General features: G+C 50.8%; 1 protein-coding gene across 1 annotated transcript in view; it reads left to right on the forward strand.

Annotated features, from left to right (window-relative positions):
• Positions 1-17,582, forward strand: part of LOC142311638 (beta-1,4 N-acetylgalactosaminyltransferase 2-like) — a 204,628-nt gene that overhangs the window by 109,994 nt on the left and 77,052 nt on the right. Inside the window, exon 4 of the mRNA XM_075350206.1 lies at positions 851-885. Within this exon, the coding sequence (XP_075206321.1) occupies positions 851-885 (35 nt within the window). The remainder of the gene's footprint in view (positions 1-850; positions 886-17,582) is intronic.

A 17,582-nucleotide genomic window follows, 5' to 3' on the forward strand; every position in this document is an offset into this window, starting at 1 on the left:
GGAGAAGGAAGCCGATGCTGATTGGTCGCAAGGCTCACGTGTCATCACAATGTCATGTGGGCCCTGGGAATGTGAGTTCCTACATTGCTGGAACCTAACTAGCATCGGAGGTGAGTAAAAGCTTTTTTTATTTTTATGGTGGTGCATATGGGGAATAAGGATAGGTTATCCAAGTAGTGGACAGCCCTTTTAAAGCAGCACTCCAACGTTTTTTATTTCACCTGTAGTTCCCTGCACTTAGTAATATACTTACCAGCTGTTACCTTCTTCTGTTATCGATGCCACTTTAGTAATCTTCTGCTGATTTTGGCCTTCCGGATCACTCCAATGATTGCTGGCCGAGCCGGAGGTCACTTCTCAATGCAATTCTATGACAGCAAGAACAAGACTCTCATAGGCTTAAAATGAGAGCTTGTGACCCAAAATGTCAGATCGGGACTGGAGTGGCGCCAGGAAGTGCTGAAGACAGTGGGCGGAGACTATATTACTGGGGGCGAGGAACTTATATTAATTATACCACACCAGCAGTGAAATAAAACAACCTGCTAAAGTGTTATAAAATCTACAATGTTGGATGCCCCAGAAAATGTATGCATTGTACACAAGCCCTTGGGTCTGTGCCCTTCTGGGTTCTATTTTCTTGGACTATGACATTGGCTGTAACTCAAAATCATTTTAATACATTTTGCAGTTTATTCACAAAATGATAGAAACATATCTCTACATTTATTTCATATAAAAATTGGAAAATATTGCTATTTCAAAGTCATTAATACATAATTATAATACACATAATGTATATTTTATGTTTTTGTGACTTGCTTTATTATTATTATTATTATTATTGCAGGGCTGCAGATTAAGGCTGATCTCCAGCAATACACGGTACAGTATAAAAAAACCCTCCTATTGTCTATCTAGTTAAATGAATCAAAGCAGCGCTGTTGTTAATGTCCTGTAGGTCCAATTCATAAGGATGCATTAACACGTGTGAGTGTCTTACCATGTTACCATCCAAGAGGAATGAAATATTATGCTGTATGTACAGTGCCTTGGAAAAAAGTATTTTTGCTCCCTGTGAACCTTTCCACATTTTTTCATGTTACAAGGTACTCTGGTCAGAGGAGACCAAAGTAGAACGTTTTGGGCTAAATGCCAGACTCTGTGTGGTGGAAAACTAACACTGCACATTACCCAGAAAAAAACATCACCACCATCAAACATGGTGGTGGCAGCATCCTGTTGTGGGAAGGCTTTTTTCATTAGGGACAGGGTAGCTCATCAGAGTTGACGGGAATATGGATGTCTGTAAATACAGGGCAATTCTGGAGGAAAAGTTGCTGCAAAAGATTTGAGACTGGGGCGTAGGTTCACCTTCCATCAGAACAACGACCCTAATCATACTAGCAGAGCTACAATGGAATGGTTTAGATCAAAGCATATTAATTAGTGACGGGCAAGCACTAAAATGCTTGGGTTCTCGTTACTCGAGCCGGGTAGATCAGACATTCTGAAACTCAAGTAATGAGAATAATGGAAGTAAATGATTCGTCAGTTCTGCTCTTTTGTTGCTTGACTGAGTATCACGGGTGTTCAGTTGTGTCATTCGTGACATTTGCATACTTTTTTAAAGTCACTCAATCAAAAGACACAAACTGTACCAACAACATATTCCTCACACCATTAGGGTATGTGTCGCGGACGGGGAGGAGGGTGTCAGCACACCGCGCTCACCCCTTCTGCTCGGGTCCGGCAGCTGCTCCTGGTGGCTCGAGCTGTGGGCCGGATCCCGGGGTTTCTCGAGCGACACTCCTCGCCCGTAAGTGAAAGGGGGTGTTTGTTGGGTGTGGGGATTGTTATAGTTCGTGACGCCACCCACGGTTGTGGTGATTTCACCACCGCTGCTCTGTACGGGGGCTCCCGGGGATGGTGATGCAGAGCAGCCAGGTGTTGTGTTGCCCCTCCGTGGGTAGGGGTTGGTGATCCCGGGGCCCGGTGATGGAGATGTGTGGTGCAGGGCTTGCTGGGCGCAGGGACGCGGGTGCAGCGCTGTGCCTTGCGGCACTGTGGTACTCACTCAGCCTGAGACGTGGACACAGTTTGTACGGTAAACCAAACGGCTGGTAGGACGGTCCCACAGACGGCTGCACCTGCACTCCCGGTAGGTGACGGTGATGTCCCTCTTCCTTGCACCTTTGTTTGACTTGTGGTATCGGTGGATTCCCTCCGGTTACCCGCTCCCCGGCTGCAATCTGGGCCGGAGGAGCTCTACACTTTGCCCGCAGGCGCTGGCCCTGAGAAACTGGTGCCGTGGCGGTGGCGGTGTCTCTCCAATACGGGTTGGGCTGTTGCCTTCAATCGGGACTTGGTTGTTGGGGGATCTGCGTCCCCGTCACTGACGGATTCGGCAAATTTGGCGACTCCTAGCCTTGCCGGGGTCCGAGAGGCCCCTGCCCTGGTGCTGACTGTCCTTCGGAACACTGCTCCAGACCACCGGGCACACAGCCAACGGGGTCCTTCCAGGAACTTCCAAACGGTCCCCCTCCAGACAGTCACCGCCGTTGCTGACCTTGCTGATCTGGCCCTCCACAAAGCTGGACCCTTCAGGCTTTCTTTCTTTGCTGTCACTTTACTTGCTTTCTCCTTTTCCTACTTTCACTTTCACTTAACTCCTCTACTTAACTCAACTTCACTCTTGCCCTGCCTGGGCTACTCTCTGTTGTTACTCCTTCCACTTCCTCCTCCTGGACTCATCTGCCTGGTTTCTTCCTGCCTCCAGAGTTGTGAGCTCCTCGGTGGGCGGAGCCAACCGCCTGGCCCACCCCCTGGTGTGCATCATCAGACTCCTGGAGGAAGGCAACAAGGATTTGTAGGTTAGCTGTGATGTGCCTACCTGGAGTGTGGGGTGTGGTGGTGTGTGACCTGTGTCCCCTGGCTTGCCCAGGGCGACACATTCCCCCTTAGCAAAATGCAGACCGTCCGCGGGCTGCCGTCCTACACCGGTTTTATTTTTCTGTAAAAGGGGTAACAGGTTAAGACAACATGAATAACATTTTTAATCAAAACTCTTCCCAAGACGGGAGGCACATTTACTTAAACGTTGCAACGGTATACGGTCACGGTTTCCGCTCTCTCCCACCCAAGCAACCTGGCCCTGATGCTGCCCCTAAAACCCAGGCAGCACCCCTTGACCCACAGTCCAGCACAAGTTACCCGAGCGGGATCTGTCCTTCCCCTCCAGAGGGTGGCCACCGGTTCCTTTGGTGGCTGGGCCCTGGCCTGCTCTGCTCAGGGCCCTCCCTCCAACCTGCCTCTCCGGAGACGGTATTGCGGAAACGGTAACGGTAACCAACATATTTACAAGCCACTTAACGTTTGTGGTGCCCTGCAAGTTCACGGGCTTGTCCATGGATAGTTCCCATGCAAAAACGTAAAGGGTCCCCACGGGGACAACGGTGCCGGCTCCAGCCGGTTGTAAATCAACAAACAAATCAGGTGACTTCTTCGGTAATTTCACTTATCATTTCAAACTTTTAAACAAACAACAACACTTTCAGTGGTGGTCCCAACGGGGACGGTGCAACGGGCATCCGCTGCCCTACTCCGGTCCTTTTGCTGCTTCATCCGAGGGAGGGGATGCAGAGCTCACCTTGCTCTCCGGGCTGCCCTTCAGCTTTACATCCAGGGCAAACCACCCCCTCTCTCCGCAGTGCCGGGTATAACGCACCATGTCCCCCGGTATAAGATTGCGGCCAGGATGCTCCTCGGGCAGATGGGCATTCACGTCCCGCCGGGCCACAAACACCTCGGCCTCCAGGCCCGGTTCGTATATGAATCCGTAGCCCCGGCGGACATCAAACCGCCTCACCTGCCCCTCGTAGAACGGGCCCCGGACACGGAAGGTCGCTTGCCGCAGGTTTTCCTTTTCCCGAATGGCTCGGGCCACCAGCTCGGCTTTCCTTCTCTCCCTCTCCCCGATCTCCAGGCCCAGCTTTGTCGGCTCTCTGTCCCAGTATGGCGCTGCTGCCAGCTCCGGCGCACGGGTTGAGCCCCGCGGGACATCCAGCACGTTACCCACTGTCAGGAAGGTGGGTAGCATATCCCGCGGTGTCATGGCCTTGGGCACTGCCTTGCAGCAACAACCCGGCGCCACCTCAGCCGAGGTGTGGGGGATGGGCACAGGGGCTTTCCGCAGCCGGGCCTTCGGCTCGGAGCGGGTCGTCGGCTCCGGCTCGGGAAACTGCTCGGGGACTGTCTCTGGCACAATCTTCGGGGCCTTCCAAGGTAATGCCTCCGGTTTGTTACGGGCTCCGGCTACAGGTCGATCCGCTGGGGCGGACGGGCTGGGTATCGCTACCGGTTGCGGTGGTAGCGGGCCTAGTGGCGGGGTCACGGCCTCCGAGACGGGTGGCGAGGGAGGCAACGGGGGGAGAGGGCTTGGACCGGGCCCCACAGCCGCGATGACCGGCCCTGCAAGGGCATCGGGACGTGGGTCACTCACCCTCCCTTTCTCCGCCTCCTCCTCGCGTCTCCGCACGGTGGCTACAACGTCCGCCATGTCGGCCTCCCACTCCTCCATGAGGAGCTGCATCTTCACCTGCAGCCGTTGGTAGAGCTGCGCGGTCCGTATCTCCACCCACGCCGCGGTTCCAGGCGCGGGGGGTACGGTGTCGCGGGACGGCATCCACATGGTGGCTTTTCTGTTTGCTTCCAGGAACGGTATTCTTGCAAGGTCCTGGCGTCCCTGCTTTTATAGCCGCAGCTACATGCGTCCAGCCGCCATCGCGTCCCCCTTAGCTCTTTCCGGCCCCTCCTCTCTCGGGGCGGGGTTTTGGCCTTCGCGCCTCTACTGCTCGAGAAGACGCTCGAGCGGGAACTTTTCGCGCCAAAGATGGCGGCTTCTGAAATTTTCCTGCCGGATACCTCCGGCGGTAACAAGGCGCACCTCTACCAGACGGCAGAGCGGTAAGATCCTGTTCGTGACGCCAAGTTGTCGCGGGCGGGGAGGAGGGTGTCAGCACACCGCGCTCACCCCTTCTGCTCGGGTCCGGCAGCTGCTCCTGGTGGCTCGAGCTGTGGGCCAGATCCCGGGGTTTCTCGAGCGACACTCCTCGCTCGTGAGTGAAAGGGGGTGTTTGTTGGGTGTGGGGATTGTTATAGTTCGTGACGCCACCCACGGTTATGGTGATTTCACCACCGCTGCTCTGTACGGGGGCTCCCGGGGATGGTGATGCGGAGCAGCCAGGTGTTGTGTTGCCCCTCCGTGGGTAGGGGTTGGTGATCCCGGGGCCCGGTGATGGAGATGTGTGGTGCAGGGCTTGCTGGGCGCAGGGACGCGGGGGCAGCGCTGTGCCTTGCGGCACTGTGGTACTCACTCAGCCTGAGACGTGGACACAGTTTGTACGGTAAACCAAACGGCTGGTAGGACGGTCCCACAGACGGCTGCACCTGCACTCCCGGTAGGTGACGGTGATGTCCCTCTTCCTTGCACCTTTGTTTGACTTGTGGTATCGGTGGATTCCCTCCGGTTACCCGCTCCCCGGCTGCAATCTGGGCCGGAGGAGCTCTACACTTTGCCCGCAGGCGCTGGCCCTGAGAAACTGGTGCCGTGGCGGTGGCGGTGTCTCTCCAATACGGGTTGGGCTGTTGCCTTCAATTGGGACTTGGTTGTTGGGGGATCTGCGTCCCCGTCACTGACGGATTCGGCAAATTTGGCGACTCCTAGCCTTGCCGGGGTCCGAGAGGCCCCTGCCCTGGTGCTGACTGTCCTTCGGAACACTGCTCCAGACCACCGGGCACACAGCCAACGGGGTCCTTCCAGGAACTTCCAAACGGTCCCCCTCCAGACAGTCACCGCCGTTGCTGACCTTGCTGATCTGGCCCTCCACAAAGCTGGACCCTTCAGGCTTTCTTTCTTTGCTGTCACTTTACTTGCTTTCTCCTTTTCCTACTTTCACTTAACTCCTCTACTTAACTCAACTTCACTCTTGCCCTGCCTGGGCTACTCTCTGTTGTTACTCCTTCCACTTCCTCCTCCTGGACTCATCTGCCTGGTTTCTTCCTGCCTCCAGAGTTGTGAGCTCCTCGGTGGGCGGAGCCAACCGCCTGGCCCACCCCCTGGTGTGCATCATCAGACTCCTGGAGGAAGGCAACAAGGATTTGTAGGTTAGCTGTGATGTGCCTACCTGGAGTGTGGGGTGTGGTGGTGTGTGACCTGTGTCCCCTGGCTTGCCCAGGGCGACACATATGTGCCCATGATCTGGACATGCTGCATTTTTCGTGTTTTGCTACCTCTCTACCTGGAATTTCACTGTTTGTTTTTAAGGGTGTGCATCAGTTCACATAAAGAACATATCTACAACTGTGAACATTTGGCTTTCATTTTATTGTCAAGCAAATAAGAAATAGGCCAAAATAACTGAAAACTTTAATGTGCATAACTATTCACCCCCCTAAAATAAATGTTTTGTAGAACCTCCTTTTGCGGCAATTACAGCTGCAATTCACTTTGGAAAAGTTAGTCTAAGCTTTCCAGATCTTGTCACATTGATTTTAGCTCATTCCTCAGCAAAACCGATGCAGCGCCTTCAAGTTAGACGGTTTCCTCTGGTGAACAGCAATCTTCAAGTCTGACCATAGATTCCCAACTAGATTAAGTTCTGGGCTTTGCCTCGGGCACTCCAATACATTTACATGTTTCATTTTAAACCACTCAGTGTTGCTTTAGCAGTCTGCTTTGGGTTATTGTCTTATTAGAAGGTGAACCTTAGTCACTGACAAACTAAAACAGGTTTTGCTTAAGACTATCCCTGTATTCCGCACCAACAATCTTCCTCTACTCCGACCATTTTCCCTGTCCCTGCTGCTGAAAAACATCCCCATGGCATGCTGCTGAAACCACCATGTTTCACTGTGGGGATCGTGGTCTTTGGGTGATGAGCAATGTTAGTTTGATATCAGACATAAAATTTACCTTGGTGGCCAAAGAGTTAAAATTTAGTCTCATCTGGTAACAGCACCTTCCTCCATACATTTGGGGAGTCTCCCTCATGTCGTTTGGCAAAATTAAAACAAGCCTTCCATAAAAGCCAGCTCTATGGAGTTTACAGACTTATTGTGGTCGTAAGGACAGATACTCCAGTCTCTGCTTGGGAACTCTTCAGCTCCTTCAGGGTTATCTTTGGTCTTTGTGCTGCCTCCCTGATTAATGCCCTCCTTGCCTGGGTTGAGAGTTTTGGTGGGGGGCCCTCTCTTGACAGGTTGGTTATGACTAGAGTTAAGCGCGGTTCGCGGTTCGAGGTTCTCCAGTTTGCGGTTCGAGTGATTTTGGGGGGTGTTCTAGATCGAACTAGAACTCGAGCTTTTTGCTAAAGTTCGATAGTTCTAGTTACTTTAGAGAATGGTTCTAGCAGCAAAAAGCATGGATTTTTACAGCTTCAGTGTGCAGGAGCCATCGCTGGCAGCTTGCCAGAAGCTGGTAACCAAGATAAACATCGGGTATCCAAGCAAAGCGCTTTGGTTAGTAACCCGATATTTATCCTAGTTACGTGCAGGAAGCCGACACTTCCCCGCTCAGCTCGCTCCGCCCCCTCCTGCACGCGGCATGTACACACACACACACACACACACTCACACGTCCCCAGCCAAGCAGTCCACGACACTGACGTCCTCAGCGCCACATGACCCCGCTAGGCTCCACCCACATCGCACTCCGCCGCCAGCACACATGGCTCCGCCCACCTGGCACTCTGCACACATGGTCCCGCTAGGCTCCGCCCACCTGTCACTCTGCACACATTGCCCCGCTAGGCTCCGCCCACCTGGCACTCTGCACACATGGTTCAGCTAGACTCCGCCCACCTGTCACTCTGCACACATGGTCCCGCTAGGCTCCGCCCACCTGGCACTCTGCACACATTGCCCCGCTAGGCTCCGCCCATCTGGCACTCTGCACACATGGTCCCGCTAGGCTCCGCCCACCTGGCACTCTGCACACATGGTCCACTAGGCTCCGACCATCTGGCACTCTGCACACATTACCCCGCTAGGCTCCGCCCACCTGGCACTCTGCACACATTGCCCCACTAGGCTCCACCGATCTGGCACTCTGCACACATGGCCCCGCTAGGCTCCGCCCACCTGTCACTCTGCACACATGGTCCCGCTAGGCTCCGCCCACCTGGCACTCTGCACACATTACTCCGCTAGGCTCCGCCCACCTGGCACTCTGCACACATCGTCCCGCTAGGCTCCACCCACCTGGCACTCTGCACACATTACGCCGCTATGCTCCGCCCACCTGGCACTCTGCACACATTACCCCACTATGCTCCGCCCACCTGGCACTCTGCACACATGGTCTCGCTAGGCTCCGCCCACCTGGCACTTTGCACACATGGTCCCGCTAGGCTCCGCCCACCTGTCACTCTGCACACATCGTCCCGCTCGGCTTACCTGCGGTGATGAAGTCCCGACCTCAGCGCTGTCACTGTCCTCCATGGCTGCTTGTCACATCACCTTCTCTCGCTTCTGACCCGAGACTGACTAGCGGTGACGTCACGGGCCGTTCGCGATACTTGGCTGTGTTGAAGTGTGATTGAAGTCAGTGTGCAGGAGATCAGCGCAGGTAATATACCTCGCTAACAGCAGCACTTGTCATGCCCTGCAGTGACCTGGGCTGACCCATTGATGTTAGCTCAGGTCACTGCACTGCTCTCCCAGCCAATGGGGAACATCCTGCTCTTCATTGACTGGGACAGTGTGGATCGTCATGGGAACCCCTTGGATTACACCAGACCTGGATTTGTTTTTCTTTCTAATAAATTGGTTAAAGAGGGAATGTATTGGGGAGTGTTTTTTCAAATAAAAATGTGTTTGTCGTCTATTTTTTTTTATTACTGACTGGGTTGGTGATGTTGGGTATCTGATAGACGCCTGACCTCACCAACCCCAGGGCTTGGTACCAGGTGACATTACACATCTGGTATTAACCCCATATATTACCCCGTTTGCCACCGCACCAGGGTACGGGATGAGCTGGGGCGAAGCACCAGGATTGGCGCATCTAATGGATGCGCCACTTCTGGGGCGGCTACGGCCTGCTATTTTTAGGCTGGGGAGAGTCCAATAACCATGGACCTCCCTAGTCTGAGAATATCAGACCCCAGCTGTCTGCTTTACCTTGGCTGGTGATCCAATTTTGGGTGGACCCCTACGTGTTTTTTTTTTTAATTATTTATTTAATTTAAAATAACAGCGTGGGGTGCCTCAGTTTTGGATTACCAGCCAAGGTGAAGCTGCCAGCTGTGGTCTGCAGGCTGCAGCCGTCTGCTTTACCCCAGCTGGCTACAAAAATAGGGGGAACCCTACGTCCTTTTTTTTTTCATTTTTTTTGGCTAAATACAAAGCTAAGCACCCCTTAGTGCCACATGAAAGGCACCAAAGGGTGCAAAATTACAAAATGCAGGAGAGTGGGACATTATGTGTCTTTCTGCCATTATAATGACAGAAAAGACTGATATGACGTGTACAAGCACAAGAAAATCACCAGAGCGCTCTACGCTGTGAAAAGCAGTAGAAAATAACACTGGAGTGAACATGTGACCGTCTCATGTAGGTTGAAGCTATGGATCCTGGGTAAATTTATGTATTTTCCCTCCTTCAGTTTTTTTGCAGTACGCAAAAAAAACAGAAGGCACACGGATGACAAACAGATGACATACGGACCGTCTACGGAACAGAAACGGATGCCACACCGATGCACCCGTGAAAAAAAACGGACTGTTTTTGCAGACCGCAAAAATGGATCGGTCGTGTTAATGTAGCCTTATTCTGATCTGCCGTTTATAAACAGCAGGCAGAAATAAGTGAATAGCGCCCCCCAGCGTCAGAAAATCTCCGGGGTTTCAGGGCAAGCTGAGACCCTGGAGATCATGATTCAGGACGGTTTTTCCGATCCCCGCTCACGGGATCACAGGTATACACCGTACACCGATGATCACGTTACAGTAAATGAGAGTGTCGGTAAAAAATTATTTATCTCCCATCTGGCATAAACAAACATGATAAATCTCCTACCCGGTCCCCTCCGGTCCCCCGGTGTCGCCAAAGTGTCCCCCCTGAAGGCCTCCCAGAAATCCAAGATGGCCGCACGCACAGCAGCGCGGCGGCCGCATTCACCCTACTCTTCTGATTTCTGTCGCATGTGCCATGACACATGCGACAGAAAACTCCTCCCAAGGCCCTGCCACGTCACCCCCTATAAACCCACCGGTGTTCCCCGGTGTCCCACGGTACCTGTGCAGTGTTGATCCCCCCACGGCCCTCTCCTTCACAATAGACGCTGCCGCATGCACAGAGCGGCTGTTAGCTCAAGTTCCTGTGTTCAGACACAGTGAGTGGTGGTTATGCATCTGTAAGCTAAATGGGCGGCACGGTGGCTCAGTGGTTAGCACTGCAGTCTTGCAGCGCTGAGGTCCTGGGTTCAATTCCCACCAAGGACACCATCTGCAAGGAGTTTGTATGTTCTCTCCGTGTTTGCGTGGGTTTCCTCCGGGTACTCCGGTTTCCTCCCACACTCCAAAGACATACAGCGCTATGGAATTAGTAACACTATATAAATGAATAAATTATTATTATTACTGCAATGCCCTGCTCATGAGGTAAGGAACATAATTGATCTGGAGAGCTATATACTACATTTCCAAATGGAGGGATTTGCTTTTATAGTTTCCCTGCTGAACGACTACCAAACATGAAAGTCCGTTATACGCCACAAGAAAACACATCTAAATAGCGAGCTCTGTTGTTAAGTATTCATTCAGCTGGATAACTGGACTTAAAGGGGTATTCCATCTCCAAGATCCTATCCCCAATATATAGTAGGTGGAATAGCAATAATATCAGCAAATACCAATATTTGGAAATGTAGAATAGTTCTCCTGAGTAGGCATGCCCTTACCTCATGAGCAGGGCATTGCAGCTTTGGTAGCAACCATTACGACATGGACTCTGCTGCTGTGGACTCGGGGAGAGTGAGTGCAGATTCATTGCACCCACACTCCTCACATGAAGAATCTGCACTCCTAGAAAATGGGGGATACATTCCCTGAGTGTCTCCCCCCCATATTCTAGACGGTCCAGAGTCGTCGTGGGACCCCTTTATTTTTTTTCTTACAATAAATTGGTGAAAGAGGGAATGTTTTGGGGACTGTTTTTTTAAATAAATTTCTTTTGTCGATTTTTTTGTTAGTACTGACAGTTTATGATGTTGGGTATCTAATAGACGCCATGACATCACAAACTGCTGGGCTTGATCTCAGGTGACTTTACAGCTAGTATCAACCCGATTTATTACCCCGTTTGCCACTGCAACAGGGCACAGGATGAGCTGGGGTGAAGCGCCAGGATTGGCGCATCTAGTGGATGCGCCACGTCTGGGGTGCCTGCGGCCTGCTATTTTTAGGCTGTGAAGGCCCAATAACTATGGACCTTCCCACCCTGAGAATACCAGACCACAGCTATCCGCTTTACCTTGGCTGGTGATCCAATTTGGGGGGGACCCTACTTTTTTTGTGTAATTATTATTTATAAAATAATTATAAAAAAAGAGCCTGGGGAGACCTCCACATTGGATCCCCAACCACGGTAAAGTTGCCAGCTGTGGTTTTCAGGCTACAGCCGTCTGCTTTACCCTAGCTGGCTATTAAAAATGGGGGGACCCAACGTCATTTTTTTTCTAACTATTTTTTTAAATAGAAAAAATTAATGGGCTTCCCTGTATTTTGATTGCCAACCAAGGTAACGGCAGGCAGATGGGGGTGGCAACCCATAGCTGTCTGCTTTATCTGCGCTGAGAATCAAAAATACCGCGGAGCGCTACGTCATTTTTTTTAAAGATTTATTTTTACAGCACTGTGATGTCCAGCAATCAAAATACAGGGAAGCCCATTTTGTTTTTAGTTATTTAAATAAATAATTAAAAAAAATATATATGGGCTCCCGCTGCATTTTTTGTATTGCGAGCTAAGGGTAATCCAAGCAGCTACTGGCTGCTAACCCCCACTGCTTGGTGTTACCTTCACTGGCAATGGAAAATCCAGGGAAGCATTTTTTATTTTTTTTGCCAAAAAACTTGAGCTTCGCCATATTTTTGTATGCTAGCCAGGTATAGCAGGCAGGTGCTGGAAGAGTTGGATACAGCGCCAGAAGATGGCGCTTCTATGAAAGTGCCATTTTCTGAGGCGGCTGCAGACTGCAATTCGCAGCAGTGGGGCCCAGAAAGCTCAGGCCAACCTGTGCTGCGGATTCCAATCCCCAGCTGCCTGGTTGTACCTGGCTGGACACAAAAATGGGGCGAAGCCTACGTCATTTGTTTTCTAATTATTTCATGAAATTCATGAAATAATAAAAAAAGGGCTTCCCTTTTATTATTGGCTCCCAGCCGGGTACAAATAGGCAACTGGGGGTTGGGGGCAGCCGTACCTGCCTGCTGTACCTGGCTAGCATACAAAAATATGGCGAAGCCCACATAATTTTTTCAGGGGGCAAAAAACTCCTGCATACAGTCCTGGATGGAGTATGCTGAGCCTTGTAGTTCTGCAGCTGCTGTCTGTCTGTATGGAGAAGAGCAGACAGCAGCTGCAGAACTACAAGGCTCAGCATACTCCATCCAGGACTGTATGCAGAAGTTTTTTGCCCACCAAAAAAATGACGTGGGCTTCGCCATATTTTTGTATGCTAGCCAGGTATAGCAGGCAGCCACGGGCTGCCTCCAACCCCCAGTTGCCTATTTGTACCCGGCTGGGAAGCCCGTTTTTTTTTTTAATTATTTCACTTATTTCATGAAATAATTAAAAAAACAAATGACGTGGGCTTCACCCCATTTTTGTGTCCAGCCAGGTACAACTAGGCAGCTGGGGATTGGAATCTGCAGCACAGGTTAGCCCGAGGTTTCTGGGCGCCTCTGCTGCGAATTGCAGTCCACAGCCGCCCCAGAAAATGGCGCTTTCATAGAAGCGCCATCATCTGGCGCTGTATCCAACTCTTCCAACAGCCCTGAAGCCGGGTGGCTTGCTGGGTAATAATGAGTTAATACTAGCTTTGTTTTACTAGCTAGTATTAAGCCAGAGATTCTTAATGTCAGGCACGTTTGACCCGGCTATTAAGAATCTCCAATAAAGGGTTAAAAAAAAGACACCACACAGAGAAAAAATACTTTAATAGAAATAAATACACAGACACATTAGAGACTCCATCTTTATTACCCCCTGTAAGCCCTCCACGATCCATGGTCTTCTGTCTTTCTTGTTCAACAAATGCAGCTCTGCTCCATCACTGCTGCATGGGGGAAGACGCTGCTTCCCGTGCAGCATTCACTCCGTGAGTGATCAGTGCTGCTGGCTGTTAGCGGTAACAGCGGTAACGCTGACAGACGCGTTACCATAGCAACGATGCTCCGATTATGTGATTCCCGGAGCCACGGTTAGCGTTGACGTCACCGCTAACTGCGTTGCTATGGCAACGGTGATCTCCATTAATGACCGGCTGTGTCAGCCGGTCCCTAACGGAACGGTGAGTCGACCGTGTGCTAGAGCATGTCGCCGGTACACGGCGATACACAAATGTGCACCGTGTACCGGAGAGTGCAATGATAGGACCTAGGACAGGACATGACGTCAAAGCCATGTGACCAGTCTGTAGCCAATGAGATAATAGCCACGTGACTGGTCACATGGCTATTTTGACGACGTCACGGAAGGACCTGTCAGTGTTGGTTATCGGGAGGACGCAGCGATCATCGGAAGGAATAGTGACAGGAGACAGAGTGCAGGACGCATCACGGGCATCGGTAAGTGTTATGGCAATGTATATTAACTGTATATGTACATTTATAATGCGTTTTTATGTGTTTGTGATTGCCTCCCATTATTTCTTATTGGTTCGAGTTCGGTTCGTCGAACGTTCGCCGAACTGAACTCGAACGAGTCCTCCGTTCGACGAACCGAACTCGAGCCGAACCACGGCCGGTTCGCTCATCTCTAGTTATGACATCATGTTCTTTCCATGTGATGATAATGGATTTGATGGTGCTCCAGGGGGATCGTCAGAGATTGGGCTATTTTTTTAGAACCCAATCCTGACTTGTATTTCTCAACTAGTTTGTCTCTGACTTGTTTGGAAATCTCCTTGTTCTTCATGCTGTTGTTTGGTTAGTGGAGCCTCTTGCTTAATGGTGTTCTGTGGCATTTCAGAAAAGATGTGTATATTCTAACAGACCATAGGACACTTAAGAAGTCCACCTGTGTGCAATATTTCACTAAGCATGAGACTCATGAAGGTCGTTTGCACGAGAAATTTTTATGGGCGTCATAGTAAAAGGGGTGAATACATATGCAAATGCCAATTATTATTTATTTTATCACATAAATGTAGTTTTTGCCTATATTTTTCTCACTTCACTTCCCCAAGTTAGACTATTTAGTGCTGATGCAGCACAGACAATTAGGAGGGCCCATTAGAGCCTGTGTAAAAGCTGAGGCAGGGAAAGCTGCAACCATTTTAAGGTTTCACAGACTAGAGCAAAGACCACAGCTGAAATCTGCCCAAAATACAGTTGTAACAGTTCCTGATGTGAGTCTCTGTTCCGGGTAGTCTACAAATGTCCCACCCTGCTACCATGCACCCTCGACCATTCCCTGCTATCATCAGTGTTGTGCTACACAGCACCATACAAATGACACAATTCCAACTTGCAATATCTCCTGCATCTTCCAGTAGGTATGAGATTGAAGGAGGGAGCTGTGTGATTACAATGCTCCAACTCCTTTTCTCACTCCAGTGTTCCGACCCGGATGGGGGTTTGACACTTACTTGCATCTTCAATGGCTCGTCTGCCACCCCATCACCGGTCACTGTCATAGACATCGTATTTGGGCAACACATAATAATTTTCCTTTAATGCAAACTTTAATTTCTTTATTCAGCATACAAACTTTCTGGGAGACATCTTCTTCCTAACACACATTTCATTCTTCATAATAATCTTCCTAGGACAGACATGCCACTTTCTCCTGTGTTACTGTTCTGCTGCCACTGCTCAACGAACTAACCTTCTGTCCAGCACTGGCCCTGAGTACTATTCCTCCAGCAGCAGAGTCTGACTTCTATGGTCCTCATCTCTTGCAGGTGTGCCCGTAGGACACAATGGAGGATTCCTTCTGAACGCCTGGGCAAACAGTATGCCAGAGCTCGTGATCCCAGTGGTAGGGGGATTTGGGGTTAGGCCCACCCCTGCATTTGTGTCCGGCACCCTAAAGGTCTATGTATAATGTGTAAAATGTAAGTGTAATGTAAAATGTGCATGTGAATTGTATAAAAAGCCATCAGGTGGCAGTGTGGTAGCATGGCTGTCCTGGCACCTGGGTGAGCAAAGAAAGATTTAAGGAAGAGGAGGAGAGCAGCATGTATAAAAGGGTGAGATAGGAAGTAGACAGCAGGAGAGTTCCTGAGGAAATTAACTGGCAAGAACCCTAATTTGAAGATTCTGACCCTAAGGGTCACCCCTGTGACCGTGATACGAGGGATCCGTTCCGAATTGACTAACTCCGTCCCCCAAGGAGAGGGGTTTAGTCCGGATGGCCTGGGCATGGATGGGAGAGCCCTGTCGGTTGTGGTGCTTCTTACGTATTAGTGTCCCCTGTGGGTGGGGTGAAGTGGTTCAACGGACTTCATAACCCGGTCGGTGTGATGTGTAGTGAAGGAATGAGAGGCCTAGAGGTGTCAGACAGAACCATGGTGCTAGGGATACGGACTGCTGCTAAATTGTATATGAGAAGAAAAAGTGGAAGGAACCCCTACAGGAAGTGTACCGGCGAAGCATAAACTGAAGTGAGGCAGAAGTTGAGGACAAATAAAGTTAACATACAGCTGCGCTGGGGCCTGTTGACCCCTGATAGCACGACTACGCCCACTGCCTGCCCCGTGCCCTCCACCGCACAAGGACCTCATGTGCAGCACTTCCTATCAACTCAACTAAACTGAACTGATTTCCTTTCCTTGCGCTGTCTGCATTCACAACCTTTAAGGCCACGTCTCACTAAAAAACATCGCTAGCAACATCGCTGCTGAGGCACGACTTTTGTGACGCAACAGCGATGTTGCTAGCGATGTTGCTGTGTGTGACATCCAGCACCAACCTGGCACCTGCTGTGAGGTCGCTGGTTGTTGCTGAATGTCCTGGACCATTTTTTAGTTGTTGCTCTCCCGCTGTGAAACACACATCGCTGTGTGTGACAGCGAGAGAGCAACAACTGAATGTGCAGTGAGCAGGGAGCCGGCTTCTGCAGACGCTGGTAACCAATGTAAATATCGGGTAACCTAGAAGCCCTTTCCTTGGTTACCCGATATTTACCTTCGTTACCAGCGTCCGCCGCTCTCACGCTGTCAGTGCCGGCTCCCTGCTCCCTGCACACATAGCCAGACTACACATCGGATAATTAACCCGATGTGTACTGTGGCTAGGAGTGCAGGGAGCCAGCGCTAAGCGGTGTGCGCTGGTAACCAAGGTAAATATCGGGTTAGTTACCAAGAGCAGCATCGCTTCCACGCGTCACTGCTGGCTGGGGGCTGGTCACTAGTTGCTGGTGAGATCTGCCTGTTTGACAGCTCACCAGCAACCCGTGTAGCGACGCTCCAGCGATCCCTGCCAGGTCAAGTTGCTGGTGGGATCGCTGGAGCGTCGCTTAGTGTGACGGTACCTTTACTCCAGCCACTGTGCTCTGTCTCCCAGGTTACCATTGTATTTATATCTAGCTGGTCTGCTAACCCCTGCATTTAGCTTCTAAGAAGGAGAACTTGCGTATCTTCTCTCAAAAGCGCACCTCACAACCTGCGCACTTGACCCCATCCCATCTCCTCCCCGACCTCACCGCTATGCTTATTCCAGCCTTAACCCATCTCTTCAACCTATCTTTAACAACTGGTACCTTCCCTTCTGCCTTTAAATATGCAACAGTCACACCCATCCTAAAGAAACCTTCACTTGACCCAACCTCTGCTGCCAGCTATCACCCCATATCGCTACTTCCATTCGCCTCAAAACTCCTGGAACAGCATGTCCATGCTGAACTTTCCTCCCACCTCTCCTCTAACTCTCTCTTTGATAACCTATAGTCTGGCTTTCGTCCACATCATTCCACTGAAACTGCCCTGACTAAAATCACAAACGACTTACTGCCAAAGCTAACAACCACTTCTCTATACTCCTACTTCTAGACCTGTCTTCAGCCTTTGACACTGTCGACCACTCCCTGCTACTACAGATCCTCTCTTCCCTTGGTGTCAGAGACATCGCCCTCTCTTGGATCTCTTCATACTTCTCCAACCGCACTTTTAGTGTCTCCCACTCCCACACAACCTCTTCATCCCGCCATCTCTCTGTTGGCATCCCTCAAGGCTCTGTCCTGGGACCCTTACTCTTTTCCATCTATACAATTGGCCTGGGACAACTCATAAAGTCCCACGGCGTCCAGTACCACCTATATCCCGATGACACTCTACCTCTCTGGTCCAGATGTCACTTC

This window comes from Anomaloglossus baeobatrachus, chromosome 5 (genome assembly GCF_048569485.1).
Source record: "Anomaloglossus baeobatrachus isolate aAnoBae1 chromosome 5, aAnoBae1.hap1, whole genome shotgun sequence".
NCBI classification, from domain to species: domain Eukaryota; kingdom Metazoa; phylum Chordata; class Amphibia; order Anura; family Aromobatidae; genus Anomaloglossus; species Anomaloglossus baeobatrachus.